The 23,494-nt window shown below is 45.9% G+C and overlaps 1 protein-coding gene across 2 annotated transcripts in view; it reads left to right on the top strand.

Moving 5' to 3' along the window:
- The window catches only part of LOC139418264 (coxsackievirus and adenovirus receptor homolog), a 111,712-nt gene extending 107,513 nt beyond the window's left edge, over positions 1–4,199 (top strand). Inside the window, exons 7-8 of one of the 2 annotated variants that reach the window (XR_011635292.1) lie at positions 1,103–3,647; positions 3,690–4,199. Coding sequence is in view for 1 of the 2 variants with exons in the window: in XM_071167590.1 (XP_071023691.1) it covers positions 1,103–1,388 (286 nt within the window). In the remaining variant the exon portion in view is untranslated. Of the gene's footprint in view, positions 1–1,102 lie in introns of both variants that reach the window. The other variant, XM_071167590.1, reaches the window with a different exon arrangement.
- Positions 4,200–23,494: the final 19,295 nt, after the last annotated feature.

Below are 23,494 nucleotides of genomic sequence, written 5' to 3'. Positions count from 1 at the left end.
TGTGTGTCCCACCTTCTCTGTCTGTGTGTCCCACCTTCTCTGTCTGTGTGTCCCACCTTCTCTGTCTGTGTGTCCCACCTTCTCTGTCTGTGTGTCCCACCTTCTCTGTCTGTCTGTCCCACCTTCTCTGTCTGTCTGTCCCACCCTCTGTCTGTCTGTCCCACCCTCTGTCTGTCTGTCCCACCCTCTCTGTCTGTCTGTCCCACCCTCTGTCTGTCTCACACACTCTCTGTCTGTCTGTCCCACCCTCTCTGTCTGTCTCTGTCCCACCCTTTCTGTCTGTCTCTGTCCCACCCTTTCTGTCTGTCTCTGTCCCACCCTCTCTGTCTGTCTCTGTCCCACCCTCTGTCTGTCTCTGTCCCACCCTCTGTCTGTGTGTCCCACCCTCTGTCTGTGTGTCCCACCCTCTGTCTCTTTGTCCCACCCTCTGTCTGTGTGTCCCACCCTCTGTCTGTGTGTCCCACCTTCTGTTTGTGTGTCCCACCCTCTCTCCTTGTCTGTCTGTCCCACCCACTCTGTCTGTCCCACACTCTCTCTGTGTTTCTGTCTTATTCACCCTCTGTCTGTCTGTCCCACCATCTCTCTCTGTCTGTCTGTCCCACCTTCTCTCTCTGTCTTTCTGTCCCACACTCTCTGAATTTCTGTCTTATTAACCCTCTCTGTCTGTGTGTGTCCCACCCTCTCTGTCTGTGTGTCCCACCTTCTCTGTCTGTGTGTCCCACCTTCTCTGTCTGTGTGTCCCACCTTCTCTGTCTGTGTGTCCCACCTTCTCTGTCTGTGTGTCCCACCTTCTCTGTCTGTCTGTCCCACCTTCTCTGTCTGTCTGTCCCACCCTCTCTGTCTGTCTGTCCCACCCTCTCTGTCTGTCTGTCCCACCCTCTCTGTCTGTCTGTCCCACCATGTCTGTCTGTCCCACCCTCTCTCTCTGTCTGTCTGTCTGTCCCACCCGCTCTCTCTGTTTTTCTGTGTGTCTCTCCATTATCTTTCACTTTCTTTCTCTGTCTGGACCCCTGGGGGAAAATCCAAACCCAAGTGAATGTGAAAGGGAGTGAAAAAGCTTGTGTTATTTACATAACCATCTCACCCCCCTTCTCTCCTTCAGAGAGGATGTCCCCCCTCCGAAGAGCCGGGTATCGACAGCCCGCTCCTTCACCAGCGTGGGCAGCCAGCGCTCCTCCCTGGGCTCCATGTCCCCCTCCAACCTACACGAGTACGCCCTCAAGCCCCAGTACGACAAAATCCCCTCCGTGGAGGAGTATGAGAGGCCCCCCAGCCACGCACCCCTGCCCCCACCCGTCGCCAGCAAGATGGCCGGCCCCAACCTCAGCCGCATGGGCGCCATCGCCGTCATGATCCCCGCCCAGAACAGGGACGGCTCCATTGTGTAGTGGAAAGAAACAGAAAGATGGAGGGAAAGACCGGGGGACACTAGCCAGAGAGGTGGGGTGGCTGGGCTGGGGGACTGTGCTGGGCAGCCAGATTCTACCCTCTACCACTCACCACCAACTGGGACCCCCACTCTGCTCTGCTTTATTGGGGTTTGGGTGTGGTGTTGTACTGTGGAGAAAAGAGAAGCAGTATTGTACCATGTCACCCACTATGAACTATTTACTGTGGACAAAAAAACAGATGCTTTTATGAATTTTACTTCCTGAACTTTCTCACACATGACAATTATGAATTCTAGGCTGGGTACATTTTAATGGTCAATTCACACAGGTTTCTTTGTACATAGTTGAATGCATGATGTTTTTGTTTTTTATCTAGCCGGCCCTGTGCATAGAGAGTTGTGTTCAGAGCGGACCAAGGTCTCTGATTGGCCTGTTGTGTACCATGTAGAGTATTGCAGCTTGACGTGTATGTTTCTGGGAAATGTACAGTTCTACTCTACTTTTTTTGGATGAAATACTCACGGAGTGATCAGACATTTGATCAATTCACTTCTGTAACACACAGCTTATATCAAGATTAGGGGTTACTGAAGGGATTTTAGACTTCTGCTTTTCAAAATAATTATTTGTCAAGTAGTTACCTTTTTAAGGTTGGACTGTGGCTGATGTCATGGCCATGTTTGCCAGCCCTGAGAGAAATTGGATCAGCTGGTTATTTCGACAGTTGACCGTTTTGAAATGTCCAGCTTGGTCTGGAGGGGACGGGTGGACAGGGTTGGCTAATGACACGGAAGGGGGAGTTCAGACCGCCACATGTTGTGATTAGTGTATTGTCTCTTTGCCGGGTTTACAGCCCACCCCTCAAGTTCCTACAACAGGCAGTGTTTTGGGAGGTGCGGGGTGAGGTTCACTGAACAATCATATTTGATTGTGTTTGACTGCCACCTGCCCCTCTGACCCCGCCAGGACACCCCTTCCCTATCCCCTACACTGTATGGTATTATTAACCCGCTCTGGTGTTTAACCATCAAACCCCTGAACAAAATGGTACATTAGTAACTGCACACTCAGGATTCAATATCTCGATGAAACAACTTTCTCAATGGTCATTATGAAGTCAAAAATGTTTAGTGGTTCATTCATGCACCTCTATTCATGAAGGATAAATGAAGTATGTACAGTATAGTAATTTACATGATATATGGAAGGAAGTGAGTGTTGAGGGGAAGAAGAAGATATTAGAATACTGAGCCACGGGTGTTAGGTGTCTGCTGCACCAACAGTACAGTGACTCTGTTTTCCAGGGTGTCTATAATGCTGTCCCTCTCTCACTCTGTCACATACTCACATCCCTCCCAGTCAGTGCTTCTGCTCAGCCCAGATGGAGTGTTTCTGTGATTCACATCAGTGTTCTTGTGCCTTGTCTGTACTGACTTGTATCACATACATACTGTTACAGCCACAGGCCTCTAGGTGTGTGTGTGTGTGTGTGTGTGTGTGTACCCAGGCTGTGCTCTAGTCTTCTACCGTTGCTATGCACTGTACATGTATGTTTTGTAGCCAGCTGTCGTTGTATGATACATGACACAATAGTTGGCTACAGAACATGCAGTATGTCTGTAGTACGAGACCCACATCGGCATGACAACTAGTCCACTTTTCACGGTTCTGGATCCTGTGTAAATCCACATCAACTGAGTGGAGGTTGGTTGCTTTACTTCCCCATCCGAAATGGATTCTTTTAATTGACATTAGCTCTATATTCGAACATTAGCAATGTAAAAAACAACAACAACAAAAACAGTTGACACACGGTTGTTACTTCTTTTTTAGTTTTAAATGCATTATTTGAGTTTTTTTTATGAAGGCTTTGTTTGTATGTGTAAATATACTGTAAAAGTTACACCATCTCTAGAAGTAATCCCACCACACTTCCTCTAATGCCCTGTATGTATGATGATGATCTGCCGTGCTTTGCTTGGTTAATGTGTATCTAAAACATGATCGATGGGTCTTGTAAATAACAGTGGAGGGTGAAAGCCCACTAATGTTAATTCAGATGGGCACCATTGGAATTCTACTGCAGCCATGTTTCAATATCCACATTAGCGTATTAATTCTGATGAAGCAATAGCATGCATTGTAAATAGTATACTAGTATGGTGAATGAAACACACAGACTGTGTGAATGAAATAGAAAGTAGTAGATTTGAGGTGGATGAAGTGGAGGAGACCGGTGAAAGTAGTAGATTTGAGGTGGATGAAGTGGAGGAGACCGGTGAAAGTAGTAGATTTGAGGTGGATGAAGTGGAGGAGACCGGTGAAGACCTCTCGGAGTTGTGTCCTTACACCTCTCCGTGTTGTGGCAGGTGTAACCTCACACATGGGGACAGCAGCCACATCCGAGACAGGACGTAAAGTGAAACCCACCCCATACATTACCCCGAAGTGAAAAACCTGTCAGCTCTCTCGAAGCCCAGGGAACTGTGTGTTGGTGTGTGTCTTTACTGTCTGGATTTGTCCCCAATATAGTATTTTAGTAGACCCCCAACTGCTGACAAACTACAGAGCCATTAGGGAGGTAGTCATGTTGTACAGTCCCTCTCAACTCAGAAAACGAATAAGTACTACTAACATGGTATTAACTGTAGCTTTTAAAACTAGTGTACTAATATTGTATGAAGATTTTTATTTGGTGGTTTGTTTGCACATTGTGTGATCATACCTGTTTTTATTTTTGTGTGTGTATTTTTTTGTGCTGTATTTTTAAATAATAAAGGACACAAAATTAAAGAAATAATAACATTATTTTGCCTTTCTTTCCCATAGCAGCAGCTTTTGACTGTCTTAAATCAAAGTGTTTTTCTCTGTGCAAGTATCAGCAGCCTGCCTGTCTATCCTCTGTGACATGGCTGGCCCTCCTCCAGGCTTCTTCTGTGACATGGCTGGCCCTCCTCCAGGCTTCTTCTGTGACATGGCTGGCCCTCCTCCAGGCTTCCTCTGTGACATGGCTGGCCCTCCTCCAGGCTTCCTCTGTGACATGGCTGGCCCTCCTCCAGGCTTCCTCTGTGACATGGCTGGCTCTCCTCCAGGCTTCCTCTGTGACATGGCTGGCCCTCCTCCAGGCTTCCTCTGTGACATGGCTGGCCCTCCTCCAGGCTTCCTCTGTGACATGGCTGGCCCTCCTCCAGGCTTCCTCTGTGACATGGCTGGCCCTCCTCCAGGCTTCCTCTGTGACATGGCTGGCCCTCCTCCAGGCTTCCTCTGTGACATGGCTGGCCCTCCTCCAGGCTTCCTCTGTGACATGGCTGGCCCTCCTCCAGGCTTCCTCTGTGACATGGCTGGCCCTCCTCCAGGCTTCCTCTGTGACATGGCTGGCCCTCCTTCAGGCTTCCTCTGTGACATGGCTGGCCCTCCTCCAGGCTTCCTCTGTGACATGGCTGACCCTCCTCCAGGCTTCCTCTGTGACATGGCTGGCCCTCCAGGCTTCCTCTGTGACATGGCTGGCCCTCCTCCAGGCTTCCTCTGTGACATGGCTGGCCCTCCTCCAGGCTTCCTCTGTGACATGGCTGGCCCTCCTCCAAGCTTCCTCTGTGACATGACTGGCCCTCCTCCAGGCTTCCACTGTGATTCATTTGAGTCAGGCAGTGATTTTCAACATTAATGTCAGGTGAGGTTACTTTCTATCCACTTAATGATTATAATTAATCAATGAAGCACAAAGGCACGATGATCAGAATCCGCCCAGTGAAAATCCACAGCTCCGTTGAAACAGGCAGCACTAGAACCTTACATATACTAGCATGATTCACACGATAGGGCCGAGCTTTACTGGGCTGGCCTGATGACACATCCACCAGAGTTGCTGGAAAGGACAATGTGAAAAGAAAATAACCGAGCCAGCACAGTAGGGTTGGGTTCAGCCCTGTAGTGTGAATCAGAAAACTACTCCAGACCACTGCCCTGGTTTGACTTGAGGGAACAGGGTAGTAATGTCTTTCCTCTGTGTTTCACCCACTGATACTTGTCCTTTATCCCTACTGAGTCATTATCCTTGTGCTGCAGTGTAGCACTTCTCTCACAACACATCATCACTGCCTCTGTAATGACTGAGGGAGAACTAAAGTCAGCGTGTACCTAGGGCTCGAATCAATATGTATCGCTGAAGTTCAGTGCTATAGCGCGCTTGAAATGTAGAGGTAATTTTCGATTGAGCCAACATATGCAGCGTTTACCCTTGGCTGGTTTCAATTGTAGACAATTTCCTGCCTTAGCTAATGTTGTTGCTAATTAACTGCATGACGACTCCCAGCTAATTAGCAGTGTGGTACAAATTAGCTCCTATAGCAGCTCAACTGAGCTGGATACATTGGAGTAACTAAGGTTAATGGTTATTGGATAGATCAGCCATGTTAGGGATTGTACCAAATGTTTAACCTCGATGTCTTTAGGCCAGCTATGAAGAAAAATAAGTCTACACTTTTTTCTTTCTTTTTTATCCCCTAGAGTCGATGTCCGTGCCCCCGCAGAAATCTAATTCGCATATTTTTTTTTTAAGCTAGAGAGAAGTCTTTTCTGCGTTGGATGCGTCTCAATCCACCGCATTCCGCATCTACGGTGAAAGGTGACAGCTAGAGCGGTGTTTGTCAGACCATGAGACAACACAAAAATCTGTCTTCTCACAAAATTGCCTTTAGCGTCCGAACGGTTTTGCTCTGACTCCCACAAGCATCTTGGGACTCATCTGAATTCGGTAGAGCTGATCTGCCAACTACTGTCTGTCCGAACAGTTTGGACCCCTCCTGGAAAGGTGAGATTCTCAGTGACACGTGTCAGTTGTTTTGCTCTAGGATGCCTACAGGCCTCAAGACTCGTCTGAAGGTCCCCCGGTACCAGTTGAAAAAATGTATGGAAGTGTATATGGAGTCTGTTTAGTGCCAAAAATAAGGGGTTAAATATATATATATATATATATTTTTTAAATGTGTCCATATCTCTCAGATATAACTTCCTTTTGATTTTTAAAAATCTGTTTCATGTAGTGAATCTGTGCGTTCAATGCGTTTGTATGGGCTAATAGCGTTAAGGCCAAATAAAATGTTTAATCAAATACTTTTTGTATGTATTTTTTTAGATCAATAAATCAAATGTATTTTTAAAGCCCTTCTTACATCAGCTGATGTCACAAAGTGCTGTACAGAAACTCAGCCTAAAACGCCAAACAGCAAGTAATGCAGGTGTAGAAGCACGGTGGCTAGGAAAAACGCCCTAGAAAGGCCAGAACCTAGGAAGAAACCCAGAGAGGAACCAGGCTATGTGGGGTGGCCAGTCCTCTTCTGGCTGTGCCAGGTGGAGATTATAACAGAACATGGCCAAGATGTTCAAATGTTCATAATGACCGATTGCAAACGTAATAAAACGGTGGTCCGATAGTCCAGGATTATGAGGAAAAACATTAAGATCCACAACATTTATTCCATGGTACAAAACTAGGCCTGGAGTATGACTGTGGCAGTGAGTAGGTCCGGAGACATGTTGAACAAAACCCAATGAGTCGATGATGGCTCCGAAAGCCTTTTGGAGTGGGTCTGTGGACTGTTCCATGTGAATATTAAAGTCACCAAAAATTAGAATATTATCTGCCATGACTACAAGATCCGATAGGTGTGTAGGCTGCATAGATTTCATGACTAGAAGCTCAACAGATGCTCAAAAGACGAAAACGCAGTTTTTTTAATTGAAATTTGCTATCGTAAATGTTAGCAACACCTCCAGCCTTTGCGGGATGCGCAGGGGATATGGTCACTAGTGTAACCAGGAGGAGAGGCCTCATTTAACACAGTAAATTCATCAGGCTTAATCCATGTTTCAGTCTGGCCAATCACATCAAGATTATGATCAGTGATTAGTTCATTGACTATAATTGCCTTGGAAGTGAGGGATCTAACATTAAGTAGCCCTATTTTGAGATGTAAGAGATCACAATCTCTTTCAATAATGACAGGAATGGAGGAGGTGTTTATTCCAGTGAGATTGCTAAGGCGAACACCGCCATGTTTAGTTTTGCCCAACCTAGATCGAGGGACAGACACGGTCTCAATGGGGATAGCTGAGCTGACTACACTGACTGTACTAGTGGCAGACTCCACTAAGCTGGCAGGCTGGCTTACAGCCTGCTGCCTGGCCTGCACCCTATCTCATTGTGGAGCTAGGGGAGTTAGAGCCCTGTCTATGTTCGTAGATAAGATGAGAGCACCCCTCCAGCTAGGATGGAGTCTGTCACTCCCCAGCAGGCCAGGCTTGGTCCTGTTTGTGGGTGAGGGGAGGGGCAGAAAACAGTTATCAACCAGCAATTGAGTTGTGAGACTCTGCTGTAGAGCTCATCGCTCCCCCTAACTGGGAGGGGGCCAGATACAATTACTCTATGCCGACACATCTTTCTAGCTGCTTTACACGCTGAAGCTATGTTGCGCTTGGTGACCTCTGACTGTTTCATCCTAACATCGTTGGTGCTGACGTGGATAACAATATCCCTATACTCTCTACACTCACCAGTTTTAGCCTTAGTGCTGGCTATCTTCAGATTATGCTTAAGGTCGGTAGCCCTGCCCCCTGGTAAACTTAGAGAATTTTCAGCTGTACTTTTCGTGGCTGTTTATTTACCACCACAGACAGATGCTGGCACTAAGACCCCACTCAGTCAGCTGTATAAGGAAATAAGAAAACAGGAAACCGCTCACCCAGAGGACTATGAAAGCGGCAGCTCCTAGTGGCCGGAGACTTTAATGCAGGGAAACTTTAATCAGTTCTACCAAATTTCTATCAACACGTTAAATGTGCAACCAGAGGGAAAGAAATTCTAGATCACCTCTACTCCACACACAGAGACGCGTACAAAGCTCTCCCTCGCCCTCCATGTGATAAATCCGACCACAACGCTATCCTCCTGATTCCTGCTTACAAGCAAAAATTAAAGCAGGATGCACCAGTGACTCGGTCTATTAAAAAAGTGGTCAGATGAAGTAGGTGCTAAACTACAGGACTGTTTTGCTAGCACAGACTGGAATATGTTCCGGGATTCTTCCGATGGCGTTGAGGAGTACACCACATCAGTCACTGGCTTTATCAATAAGTGCATCGAGGATGTCGTCCACACAGTGACTGTACGTACATACCCCAACCAGAAGACATGGATTATAGGCAACATTCGCACTGAGCTAAAGAGAAGAGCTGCCGCTTTCAAGGTGCGGGACACTAACCCGGAAGCTTACAAAAAAATCCTGCTATGCCCTGCGACGAACCATCAAACAGGAAAAGCGTCAGTACAGGGCTAAGATTGAATCATACTAAACCTGCTCCGACGCTTGTCTTATGTGGCAGGGCTTGCAAACTATTACAGGCTACAAAGGGAAGCACAGCCGCGAGCTGCCCAGTGACACGAGGCCTACCAGACGAGCTAAACCACTTCTATGCTCGCTTCGAGGCAAGCAACACTGAGGCATGCATGAGAGCATCAGCTGTTCCCGGACGACTGTGTGATCTCGCTCTCCATAGCCGAGGCCAGGCTGCAGGGCCAGACGGATTACCAGGACGTGTGCGCCGGACATGTGCTGACCAACTGGCAGGTGTCTTCACTGACATTTTCAACATGTCCCTGATTGAGTCTGTAATACCAACATGTTTCAAGCAGACCACCATAGTCCCTGTGTCCAAGAACACAAAGGCAACCTGCCTAAATGACAACCGACCCGTAGCACTCATGTCTGTAGCCATGAAACGCTTTGAAAGGTTGGTAATGGCTCACATCAACATCATTATCCCAGAAACCCTAGACCCACTCAAATTTGCATACCGCCCCAACAGATCCACAGATGATGCAATCTCTATTGCACTCCACACTGCCATTTCCCACCTGGACAAAAGGAACACTTATGTGAGAATGCTATTCATTGACTACAGCTCAGCGTTCAACACCATAGTAAAAGCTCATCACTAAGCTAAGGATCTTGGGACTAAACACCTCCCTCAGCAACTGGATCCTGGATTTCCTGACAGGCCGTCCCCAGGTGGTGAAGGTAGGTAGCAACACATCTGCCCCGCTGACCCTCAACACTGGAGCTCCCCAAGGGTGCGTGCTCAGTCCACTCCTGTACTCCCTGTTCACCCATGACTGCATAGCCAGGCACGACTCCAACACCATCATTAAGTTTGCAGACGACATGACAGTAGTAGGCCTGATCACCGACAACGACGAGACAGCCTATAGGGAGGAGGTCAGAGACCTGGCCGGGTGGTGCCAGAATAACAACCTATCCCTCAACGTAACCAAGACAAAGGATATGATTGTGGACTACAGGAAAAGGAGGACAGAGCACGCCCCCATTCTCATCGACGGGGATGTAGTGGAGCAGGTTGAGAGCTTCAAGTTACTTGGTGTCCACATCAACAACAAACCAGAATGGTCCAAACACACCAAGACAGTCGTGAAGAGGGCACGACAAAGCCTATTCCCCCTCAGGAAACGTGGCATGGGTCGGTCCTGAGATCCTCAGAAGGTTCTACAGCTGTAATATCGAGAGCATCACTGGTTGCATCACTGCCTGGTACGACAATTGCTCGGCCTCTGACCGCAAGGCGGCCCAGTACATCACTGGGGCAAAGCTGCCTGCCATTCAAGACCTCTACACTAGGCGGTGTCAGAGGAAGGCCCTTAAAATTGTCAAAGACCCCAGCCACCCCAGTCATAGACTGTTCTTGGCACTGCAACCACATGGCAAGTGGTACCAGAGTGTCAAGTCTAGAACAAAAAGGCTTCTCAACAGTTTTTACCCCCAAGCCATAAGACTCCTGAACAGGTAAACAAATGGCTACCCGAACTATTTGTAATGTGTATCCCCCTCCAACCCCTCTTTTTTTACGCTGCTGCTATATATGCATAGTCACTTTAACTATACATTCATGTACATACTACCTCAATTGGTCCGACCAACCAGTGCTCCCGCACATTGGCTAACCGCGCTATCTGCATTGTGTCCCGCCAACCCCTCTTTTACACTACTGCTACTCTCTGTTCATCATTTATGCATAGTCACTTTAACCATATCTACATGTACATACTACCTCAATCAGCCTGACTAACCGGTGTGTGTATGTAGCCTCGCTACTTTTATAGCCTCGCTACTGTATATAGCCTGTCTTTTTACTGTTTTATTTCTTTACTTACCTATTGTTCACCTAATACTTTTTTGCACTATTGGTTAGAGCCTGTAAGTAAGGTCTACACCTGTTGTATTCGGCGCACGTGACAAATAAACTTTGATTTTATTTGAAACAGTGTGTGATTCATTCTAAGTCTAATACTACGCCAATGACTAGGCGTCTCAGACCCCGTAACGGGAGGAGGAAAGACCAGAGAAGGCTCGGCCTCTGACTCCGACCCGTTGCTTAATGGGAAGAACCAGTTGAAAGTTTCTGTCGGCTGAATGAGCGGCACCGGTTGAGCATTCCTACAGCATTTCCCTCCAGAAGCCATGAGAAAAGTTTCCGGCTGCGGGGACTGTGTGAGGGGATTTATACTACTATCTGTACTTATTGGTGGCACAGTCGTGGTTTCATCCTTTCCTATACTTAACTTACCCTTGCCTAACGATTGCGTCTGAAGCTGGGCTTGCAGCACGGCTATCCTCGCCATAAGGCGATCAATCTCCTATATATTATTATGAGTACAGCGACTGCAATTAGAAGGCATAATGTTAATGTTACTACTTAGCTTCGGCTGGTGGAGGACCTGACGAACCACGTTCAGATAAAGCATCCGGGATGAAAAAGTCGAGCGAGGGGAAAAAATAAAAATATAAAACGGTAATTAAAAAGTAAAAACCGTAAAGTTGGCAGGTAGCAAAGTAAGGTTAGCAACAAATCGCGCAGCAGCACGTAAACAAGTCTACAAGTAGATACTTCAAAGGGTCTTACAATTCATAATCAGATAGCAAAATGATCCTTGGTTTGACCTTAAAACAATTCGATATAGCTTAGTAGAACCCCCCCCCGGCTTAGGCAGGACTTAGACTCTTATGGGTTAATGAAATGGCATTGCACATCTCACTAATGTTATCCTCACTATGACGAGGTTTGGATATAAGGTCCCTCTTTTCCATAAGTATCTTCAAAATGACTGGGGGGGGGGGGTTACGCGTTGAGTCCCATTTTTAAGTCTTAGGTATGATTCGGCCAGGGATCGAACTACGAACCTTCCAATATCAGGGCTTACACTAACCTCAAGGCCACTGAGTTGGTGTGTACAGACTTTGTTTTTGCCCTCTTGCTCATGATCTATGGATGACTGGATCAATAGCTGATGATTTGCCATAGCTCTGAGTGTCTGTGTCTGTCTTGGCAGTCAGGCAGAGTGTTTGACTGGTGGCCAATAAACCAACTAAAGTAGAGCACTTAGTTGTGAAGCAGAATGTCCATAGCTATAATTGGGTGTCTGATAATGGATAGGACCCCAGAGCATTGATCTGGGGTCAGTGTTGAAATCAATCGTGGACCCTAATAACTGGCTCGCTAATCACCAGCATCCCAGCAGCATACCACCCAGCATCCCACTGCTGGCTTGCTTCTGAAGCTAAGCAGGGTTGTCCTGGATGGGAGACCAGATGCTGCTGGAAGTGGTGTTGGAGGTTCAGTAGGAGGCAACCTTTCCTCTGATCAAGAATATCCCAATGCACCAGGGCAGTGATTGGGGACATTGCCCTGTATAAGTTGCCATCTTTCACATGGGAAGTTAAACGGGTGTCCTGGCTCTCTGTGGTCACTAAAGATCCCATGGCAAGTAAGGGGTGTTAACCCCGGTGTTCTGGCTAAATTCCCAATCTGGCCCTCATACAGTACAATCACGGTCACCTAATCATCCCCAGCTTACATTTGGCACATCCATCGCCCTGCCTCTCCCCTGTAACTATTCCCCAGGTCGTTGCTGTAAATGAGAATGTGTTCTCAGTCAACTTACCTGATAAAATAAGGGTTAAATAACATTTTAAAAATCACAGGCACGGATGCACTCACACACAATTGGGCTATACACTGGGTTTGTTTAGCTGCCCTTCAATTATCACAGTCATCATCATAATAGTCCCTATGGATGTGTCTACTGGCATGATAATGACACTTGACGGCTGTAAAAATACATTCTCCTATATTGCATATGGATTGGACTTATTGGGTTATGTAGCTTGTGCCATTCTATTCTCACTGAATTAATGTACAATTAATAATGCATTCCCTCGTCCCATTCTGTCTTTAATATATTTTATTGAAATGTATTTTCTGTTTCCATTCTGAATATGTGACAAATTCTACCTCACACAGAGGGAAATGACTAGAATTTGTTAAGCACCTGGGGAATTGTGCAGCCTACCTCTCCTGATCCCTTCCATTTGCCTGCTCAAGTTATTAATTGTTTGCACAGATTGGGGGTGGGCTTAGGGGGGTAAGAGAGGGAGAGTGCTTATTGGTTTTTCAAGAGGGTTTCCTTGGCAACGTTATCTGGTTGTACACAGTCTCAGCCGGCTGCGTAGCTGGATGATTTATCATGTAAGCGTAATATGTTCCCTTCTAAGAAAAGGACCGTCTGAAAGCATTGGTATAATCAAACCTACTCTCCTCTAACGTGTTGCTGCCTCTCCTGCTGCCACAGCAAAGCAGTAATGAGGGAGAAACTATTCTACACTTTGTAATGTCTGTAGAAAACCTTATATTTTAGCACAGTGGTAGAATGAGGGCGTGTACAACACCACCCACTCCCAACATATTTCATTTAGAATGCCAGAATGACAGTAAAGGATTCTGAGGTGGAGGTGATGTCCCAGCTGCTGAACTCTCTTTAGGCATATCATCCCTTTTCCCAGTCATTCCTATTTCATCTCGTAATCCCAGTGGGAGAGCACCCCCACCCTACTACCATTTATCTACTAGGATCATCTAGCTTAGCTAGGTCAAGGGTCATGTGTTATTAGCTGACCCTGAAGCTCATACACTGTCACCTCTGACATCACCTGTGGTGACGAGACATTTTAGTGACAAATATGTGACAATGGCACCCAGGCTGCTTTTACAGTTGTTTCCTGTAGTTAGTGTATGGAGGGCTATGTTAATGGGTGAGTAAGATGTTATAGTCACCCCCCAAGGTCATCATCACGAGAGCCAGCCAGCCAGCAACACTTTGTTACATACCACAGGAATGCAGAATGCATTGCGTGAGGGGAATTATATTCAGAGAGCTGATCTTCAGTTCTGTTCCATATGGTGGTGAAGAGGAAACGAGTATTTAAGAATGCAGCGAGGAGAGGTCAGCGGCTGACAGGCAGGGAAGTGAGGGGGGTGAGCTGGTTTAATATCCTCTCAGCGGTGTGGATCACAGCAGACATGCAGGGAGAGAGCACACTCTCTGATCTCCTGTCAGTGAGACAAGGCTGCTATCTGTACATCTACATCAAATCAAATGTTTGAATACAACAGGTAGACCTTACAGTGAAATGCTTACTTACAAGCCCTTAACCAACAATGCACTTTTAAGAAAAATAAGTGTTAAGTAAAAAATGGATAACTAAAAAATCTAAGTAAAAAATCATTAAAGAGCAGCAGTAAAAAAACAATAGCGAGGCTATATAGAGGGGGTACCGGTACAGAGGTCAATGTGCGCGGGCACCGAATAATTGAGGTAATATGTACATGTAGGTAGAGTTAAAGTGACTATGCATAGAAAATAACCAGAGTAGCAGCAGCGTAAAAGAGGAGGGGTAGAAGCTTTAAGAAGCCTTTTGGATCTAGACTTGGTGCTCCCGTACCACTTGCCATGCGGTAGCAGAGAGAACAGTCTATGACTAGGGTGGCTCTGGAGTCTTTGATCATTTTTAGGGCCTTCCTGGTATAGAGGTCCTGGATGGTAGGAAGCTTGGGCCCAGGGATGTACTGGGCCGTACGCACTACCCTCTGTAGTGCCTTGCGGTCAGAGGCTGAGCAGTTGCCATACCAGGCAGTGATGCTACCAGTCAGGATGCTCTCGATGATGCAGTTGTAGAACTTTTTTTGCGGATCTGAGGACCAATGCCAAATCTTTTCAGTCTCCTGAGGGGGAATAGGCTTTGTCGTGCCATCTTCACGACCGTCTTGATGTGTTTGAACCATGATAGTTTGTTAGTGATGTGGACAACAAGGAAGTTGAAGTTCTCAACCTGCACCCCTACAGCCCCGTCGATGAGAATGGGGGTGTGCTCGGTCCTCCTTTTCCTGTATTTCACAATAATCTCCTTTGTCTTGATCACGTTGAGGGAGAGGTTGTTGTCCTGGCACCGCACGGCCAGGTCTCTGACCTCCTCCCTATAGGCTGTCTCATCGTTGTCAGTGATCAGTCCTACCACTGTTGTCATCGGTAAACTTAATGACGGTGTTGGAGTCATTCCTGGCCATGCAGTCATGAGTGAACAGGGAGTACAGGAGTGGACTAAGCACACACCCCTGAGGGGCCCCCCGTGTTGAGGATCAGCGTGGGTGATGTGTTGTTACCTACCCTTACCACCTGGGGACGGCCCGTCAGGAAGTCCAGGATTCAGTTGCAGAGGGAGGTGTGTAGTCCCAGGATCCTTAGCTTAGTAATGAGCTTTGGGGGCACTATGTTGTTGAACGCTGAGCTGTAGTCAATGAATACCATTCTCACATAGGTGTTCCTTTTGTCCAGATGGGAAAGGACAGTGTGGAGTGCAATAGAGATTGGATCATCTGTGGATCTGTTGTGGCGGTATGTGAAATGGAGTGGGTCTATTGTTTCTGGGGTAATGGTGTTGATGTGAGTCATGACCAGCCTTTCAAAGCACTTCAGACGTGAGTGCTACGGGTCTGTAATCATTTAGGCAGGTTACCTTAGGGACTGGGACTGGTGGACTGGTGTTCTGCTTGAAACATGTTGGTATCACACACGCCGTCAGGGACAGGTTGAAAATGTCAGTGTAGACACTTGCCTGTTGGTCAACGCATGCTCAGAGTACACGTCCTGGTAATCCGTCTGGCCCTGCAGCCTTGTGAATGTTGACCTGTTTAAAGGTCTTACTCACATCGGCTAAGGAGAGCGTGATCACACAGTTGTCCGGAACAGCTGATGCTCTCATGCATGTTTCAGTGTTATTTGCCTCGAAGCGAGCATAGAAGTAATTTAGCTCGTCTGGTAGGCTCGTGTCACTGGGCAGCTCGAGGTTGTGCTTCCCTTTGTAGTCTGTAATAGATTCCACAGCAGCTCAGCCTCTCACAAACTGGAAACTCAAATTAGCCCTGGCTGGCTACTCACCCTGCAGATCACAGACCCAGACACCAGACCTGCTGGGTTAAAATAGTATTAGTTTTCTTTCAATTTCTTTGATATTTTAATTGACTGAGCCTGTCTGGCCAGGCTGGGTGGGTTTGTTCTTTTGGCATCTATTTCATTGCTGCCATTGTGCCCAGGCAAGGTCATTCAAACTCAGATAAAGTATTTGAAAGAAATCAAATCCTCTTTGAATCCAGGTTTCCTGAACCCTGCAGACAGTGCACTTACTATTGCAGTCTTTTACATAGTGATTTGTGTTCTTAATCTGCACCTCTGCTCGACTCCATTACAAGTGATCAACCTCCAACAACATGTAATCAGGAGGGTGCGATGGGACAAAAAAAACATCCTTGGCGACGTGATGCGTTTACTTTTTCCTCATTGAGATTGGATTCATATCCGTTATTACCATGGTGATGTCAGTGATGAATCTGGGTTTGTACATGCGTGTGTGTGTATGCATGCATGTGGGCTTGTCCATTTGTGTCTATACACTGTGTAGTATCATCACCCTGAGGCTCCACAGTATGGGTCGCAGGTCAGGGTGGTGATGGATTCGTATGGGGCCATCTCTCTCCCTCCAAGGCCCCCTGGATATGACAGCAGCCCACCCCAGGCTATTTCAAACCAGGCAATTAGAGTGCCCTGTCTTTCCTTCCTTCTCCATGCCGCACACGTACTTCTGTCCAGCACCACAGATTGAGACCTCCCTAGTCCCGCAGGCCTACCCATCATGTCTACTCTAAGTTGGTTCGATCGGGCTGCAATATGAAGGGTGATGGGAGGTTGGTTTTCCTGGGTGATTTTGCTGACCTCAGGAGAAAGATTGTATAAATTGTTTTCATGTAGGAACCAGTGGGTCCAGGGGACAGAGAGGGGTCAGAGAGTAGACATGATCAGAGAGAAGAGACTGTGGGGCACTAGACCATTAGATCTGACAGACAGAGAATTGGATGGGGTGAAGTGCTCAAAGGAAGAGTCACTCTGAAGGAATCTGCACTGTATACAAATAATCCTGTGGAAACCTGTTACGAATCTGTGTTTTATTTATTTGCCAGGCATACATAGGTAATTGAACCCAAGTGGTGTTAGAGGCCAACCCATGTACACACATCCACGTCACAACCCTATTTCAAGGATAAAGGATTAGAAAAGCTGACAGTTGTGACAAAAATAAAAATACAGATGTAGGATTTTAATTTGACCAGTATTGTTGCCGCAAAATAATCCTGCACCAACAGGTTTGAATGTGTCCATAATGCATAATGTTGCTTGACGGTGGTTAGTCTATAAGATGGCCAAAATTAGGCTACATGAAAAGTCCAATAATGGTTTTCGGTGAATTTATGTAAATTACGAAGCTCATCTGCATTTCCTGCAGCACAGGAACATACTCAGCAACAACCGAGTGATCAAATTAAGATCATACATCTCTATATAGTAGGTAGGCTAGCCAGACTTGAAAAGGAGAGAAATCACCTCCCCTAGTTCTGATTTAATCTAATTGTTTTGAGGAGTGGAATCTAGCATCTGCACCCAATAACCAGTACACTAATGATTTACCTGGCTCTGCGTTTTGTGTGAAAAGGTTATTATCTGGTCTGGAATCACCCCTGTACATGCTAGAAACAGTATATTGAAAAATAAGTATCTTAATAATTGTTTTCACAGATGGAACATAATTGTCTCTGAGACCAAAATGCTAATTCCTACTTTGGAATTACAGTCACACACACAGTTGACATGCAAGCTGTCACAATATGCACAAGTTAGTGTTCCACCTTGTAGAAAAAGGCTCTGCTATTCATTAACCTTTTGAGGAACTCATAACAGGTAAGAAAATATACATTTTTGCAAAAACTAGACACATTTTCCCCCTCTACCTGTTTTTACATGACCACTTTCTCCAACTTCATGAATAAAGAATTGTTTGGCACGGCTGATGAGAGGTGTCGTACAAATGAATGTGCCTGGCAACGATAAATCATTTAAAATTAAAGCCCCTCGTCTCGTCAATGATGGAATGAGTCTATCTGCTTAGTATTGGCTAGTTGTAAACTCAGCAAAAAAAGAAATGTCCTCTCACTTTCAACTGCGTTTATTTTCAGCAAACTTAACATTTGTATGAACATAAGATTCAATCAGACTACTGTCTGTAAGCTGTCGGTGTCTTAACGACCGGGCCATTTTTTGGGGGGCTGAGTTTATAACGACCAACTACTGCAGCTAAGTTCATTCCTCAAGCAGGAATGTCATTTCAAGACCTGCAAGTCTACCACAGTAATAAATGTTGTTGTTGTACGCCTATTCGTTTTGAGCTATTCCTCTACTGTGTGGTCTGTTATTTCCAAAATGACTTCCAGTAGAACATAACAATGTAGCAGTCTTTCTGATGACCTTGTAGGCCTGCAGAGAATCAGGAATGTGTTTAGACAGGCAGCCCAATTCAATTTCTGAAAAGATCTCATTTCAAAAGATCTGATGTGATTGGTCAAAAGAGAATGCGTAAACGCAGCCGGGAGGCTGAATGGAAATACTAGCAGATCTGTGCACATTTGACCATCAGCTGGATATGTTAGGTATCAGGATAATTTAGGTTCAAACAAGAAATCACTTCCAGTACTATGTGTTCATACCTTGTGGGGTATGTGTAAATAAAGGGGACATGGAATTACAGGAACAATATCTCCCCCTGGTACCTTATGTTTGATATGTTTCAGGCAATAATACAAAGGAATCCCTATTGTTTTAAACTTTGGGCCAGATTCCAACTGAACCTCCCCCAGCAATGTTTATGCAGTGTTTGTTTGCTCAACAACTGTTCAGACACATGGCCATTTGTCCATGCCTTAGTTCTGAAAACTGGAGGCATTTAGTTGTAGTGTGAAGTGAGTTTGGTATAAAGTAACACTTCTGTGATTTATATTTGAAAATATGACCTATAGCAACAAGGTAGGTTGACTACAGTTCCTATAGGGAAAAAGTATGTTATATGCTATTGTGCGAACACTGAAATGCATGTTTGATTGAATATTATCTTACAATCTCTGCTATGCATATTAAAGTATAAATGCACACAACCCCATGCCTCTCCTCTCACTAATGATTTAAGAACTCTGTACGAAATTAAAGTTTTTTTCTGCTGCGATTCCTAGCATCACTCATTTTAATAGCTGGAGCTCCAGCAGAGCTCAGATGAATGACAGCGTTCTGTTTTTAGCTCGCTTCTCTGAGGGGTGAACAAACATCAGGTGAACATTACCATGGAGACTGCCAGTGAAAATGTCCCATTTATGAGAAGGGAAGTACACTGCTCAATAAAATAAAGGGAACACTAAAATAACACATCCTAGATCTGAATGAATGAAATATTATTTTCTTTACATAGTTGAATGTGCTGACAACAAAATCACACACAAATTATCAATGGAAATCAAATTTATCAACCCATGGAGGTCTGGATTTGGAGTCACACTCAAAATTAAAGTGGGAAACCACACTACAGGCTGATCCAACTTTGATGTAATGTCCTTAAAACAAGTCAAAATGAGGCTCAGTAGTGTGTGTGGCCTCCACGTGCCTGTATGACCTCCCTACAACGCCTGGGCATGCTCCTGATGAGGTGGCGGATGGCCTCCTGAGGGATCTCCTCCCAGACCTGGACTAAAGCATCCGCCAACTCCTGGACAGTCTGTGGTGCAACGTGGCGTTGGTGACATGATGTCCCAGATGTGCTCAATTGGATTCAGGTCTGGGGAACGGGCGGGCCAGTCCATAGCATCAATGCCTTCCTCTTGCAGGAACTGCTGACACACTCCAGCCACATGAGGTCTAGCATTGTCTTGCATAAGGAGGAACCCAGGGCCAACCGCACCAGCATATGGTCTCACAAGGGGTCTGAGGATCTCATCTCGGTACCTAATGGCAGTCAGGCTACCTCTGGCGAGCACATGGAGGGCTGTGCGGCCCCCCAAAGAAATGCCACCCCACACCATGACTGACCCACCACACTGTGCTCAGTGATAACCTGCTTTCATCTGTGAAGAGCACAAGGCGCCAGTGGCGAATTTGCCAATCTTGCTGTTCTCTGGGAAATGTCAAACGTCCTGCACGGTGTTGGGCTGTAAGCACAACCCCCACCTGTGGACGTTGTGCCCTCATACCACCCTCATGGAGTCTGTTTCTGACCATTTGAGCAGACACATGCACATTTGTGGCCTGCTGGAGGTCATTTTGCAGGGCTCTGGCAGTGCTCCTCCTGCTCCTCCTTGCACAAAGGAGGAGGTAGCGGTCCTGCTGCTGGGTTGTTGCCCTCCTACGGCCTCCTCCACGTCTCCTGATGTACTGGCCTGTCTCCCGGTAGCGCCTCCATGCTCTGGACACTACGCTGACAGACACAGCAAACCTTCTTGCCACAGTTCGCATTGATGTGCCATCCTGGATTAGCTGCACTACCTGAGCCACTTGTGTGGGTTGTAGACTCCGTCTCATGCTACCACTAGAGTGAAAGCACCGCCAGCATTCAAAAGTGGCCAAAACATCAGCCGGGAAGCATAGGAACTGAGAAGTGGTCTGTGGTCACCACCTGCGGAACTGAGAAGTGGTCTGTGGTCACGACCTGCAGAACCACTCCTTTATTGGGGGTGTCTTGCTAATTGCCTATAATTTCCACCTGTTGTCTATCCAATTTGCACAACAACAGCATGTGAAATTTATTGTCAATCAGTGTTGCTTCTTAAGTGGACCGTTTGATTTCACAGAAGTGTGATTGACTTGGAGTTACATTGTGTTATTTAAATGTTCCCTTTATTTTTTTGAGCAGTGTATGTTTGTTTGGATGTGATTAGGATTGTTGTCAGAGGAAATATTCTGTCTATTCCCACCAAATCGCCTTTTCTAAAAATGTATTTTTGCTGTTATGGCCAGTCTGAGCATTGTATAAGGATTGTTGTGGAGGAAGCAACACAAGCCTAGGAAAGGGACAAAAGTAATCTGCTATAAATTATGCATCCGATGGGTAGAGGGGTAGCACATTTCAAATCTAAATTTTTCATATAGTTTTTTTCTGGGATCCTCCCCTGCCCCAGAATATCCCTGTGATAAGCTTCCCTAGGAGTTTGTTATTCCCTCCAACTATAGGGAAGCGTATCACAAGGACTGCCCACAAATGACTTGCTAGCTCTACTGGTGTACTACCAGTCTAGGGTTAGGGTTGAACCGGGGTGTGGACATGAAGTTAGGGTTAGGGTTAGTATTAGGGTTTTGGCTAGGGTTAGGGTTGAACCGGGGTGTGGACATGAAGTTAGGGTTAGTATTAGGGTTTTGGCTAGGGTTAGGGTTGAACCGGGGTGTGGACATAACGTTAGGGTTAGGGTTAGGGTTGAACCGGGGTGTGGACATAAAGTTAGGGTTAGCGTTTTGGCTAGGGTTAGGGTTGAACCGGGGTGTGGACATGAAGTTAGGTTTAGGATTAGGGTTTTGGCTAGGGTTAGGGTTGAACCGGGGTGTGGACATGAAGTTAAGGGTTAGGATTAGGGTTAGGGTTGAACCGGGGTGTGGACATAAAGTTAGGGTCAGGATTAGGGTTTTGGTTAGGGTTGAACCGGGGTGTGGACATGAAGTTAGGGTTATAGGGTTAGTATTAGGGTTTTGGCTAGGGTTAGGGTTGAACCGGGGTGTGGACATAGTTAGGGTTAGGAGTAGGGTTAGGGTTGAACTGGGGTGTGGACATAAAGTTAGGGTTAGGATTAGGGTTAGGGTTGAACCGGGGTGTGGACATAAAGTTAGGATTAGGGTTAGGGTTGAACTGGGGTGTGGACATAAAGTTAGGGTCAGGATTAGGGTTTTGGCTAGGGTTAGGGTTGAACCTGGGGTGTGGACATGAAGTTAGGGTTAGGTTTAGGGTTTTGGCTAGGGTTAGGGTTGAACCGGGGTGTGGACATAAAGTTAGGGTTAGGATTAGGGTTAGGGTTGAACCGGGGTGTGGACATAAAGTTAGGGTTAGGATTAGGGTTTTGGCTAGGGTTAGGGTTGAACCGGGGTGTGGACATGAAGTTTAGGGTTAGAGTTTTGGCTAGGCTTAGGGTTGAACTGGGGTGTGGATGTGAAGCTAGGATTAAGATTAGGATTTTGGCTTGGGTTAGGGTTGAATCAGGATTTGGATATTAAACTAGGGTTCTCTCTCTGGTAGTCCATCGGTTTTGACGATGGCGACTCGTGCACTAACTGGTTTATTGTGGGTTCTTGAATGACTCAGGAGTCTGAGTTTTGAAGCACATACTCTGAGGTATGAAGGACAGATGTGCTTCCATTGGTGTTGTTGGTCCGGTTGTGAGGGAATTACGATTTTCTCTGGTTGCAGTGAAGGTTCTATTTTCTTTAACCTTGGTAGACATCATTTTTTTGTTAGGTTAACTTATTGGGTATATATTTAATCTGTACATATGAAAGTGTGTGGACCAGGATAACGCTCAATAGTGAAATGTCAGTCTCCATATCTTTTCTCTTTGAATAATATCTCTCTCGCTCTCTCTCACTGTCTCTCTCTAGTGTACAATACACACAGGGCTAGGGTAATGCAGGGATATGGATATGATCCTAGCATAGCTAGTGAGACTGGTTCAATCTGTTTTTGTGACAGAGATGAGGAGAAAGGACATAAGCACAACGCTACAGGAAACGTTCTGTTCTGGGAGCTCTCTGCCTTACTGTCCCTCTGTCTGCAGTCTTGACCAATTTGTTTTTATTAGACTTTGTTTCCATCTAGTGTCAAAGAAAGAGAATACACATTTTCAATGAATTCCCTGAACTGTTCTCCATACATACTGTAGTCAACTTTACTGAACTCAATTTGCCCCCATTCCATGCTGCTTAAACAAATAATATATATGCATACAGTACCAGTCAAAAGTTTGGACACAGCTACTCGTTCAAGGGTTTTTCTTGATTTTTGCAATTTTCTTTGAATAATAGTGAAGACATCAAAACTATGAAAAAACACATACGTAATCATGTAGTAACCAAAAAACCTATGCAGACAATGTAGACCTGTGTTGGAGGCTGCAGCACTACTGCTAGACCAGCCAAGCCATGTAAATTACCTTTGAAAGTTAGGCCTAGATTCAATCAGATCGCGCATTGGTTGTTTTGGCGTTGTTGGAGGTGTAATTGTGTGCTTACAAATTGGTGAGCGGCTGCTCTTGTGTGCCACCAACCACACTTACTTAGTATCCAAACCGCGTTCGTCCTTCAAAACGGCGATAGAATGTGTTGGCTAAATCCATTGTAGAAATAATGACAGGCTAATACATGTTTTCATGTTAATTTGGATGTGGAAGGGGGGGAGGGATTAATTGCCTAACGGTCTTATCGAGGTGTAGACAATAGAACATCATGCATTCAAGTGATTGCACAAACTTCTTACGCAGCTAGCTGCATGAGATTTGTCGTTTTTTACAGTCGGGTGCAGTTTCGTTGCATCCAATGGCAGTGTCTGCGATAAGGTAACGCAAGAAGTTGCTTGTGGACCACCCCGACACCGCCAAAACAACCACGATAATACTTACTTATCAACAATGCACATTTAAATGAATCCTGGCCTGTATAGAGGCTTACAACGGGTAGCGCCCTCTGCTGAGAAAAAACACATTTGAGTTGAGGGTGATGATAACAGTGTGGAAATTCACAGCTCAAATCTGGTGTCATCAAAACAACTGGGCAATCACAGGTCAATACATTTTTGTAC

Source organism: Oncorhynchus clarkii, chromosome 10 (assembly GCF_045791955.1).
Source record: "Oncorhynchus clarkii lewisi isolate Uvic-CL-2024 chromosome 10, UVic_Ocla_1.0, whole genome shotgun sequence".
In the NCBI taxonomy this organism is placed as follows: Eukaryota; Metazoa; Chordata; class Actinopteri; order Salmoniformes; family Salmonidae; genus Oncorhynchus; species Oncorhynchus clarkii.
This window is presented reverse-complemented; position numbering and strand designations above follow the sequence as displayed.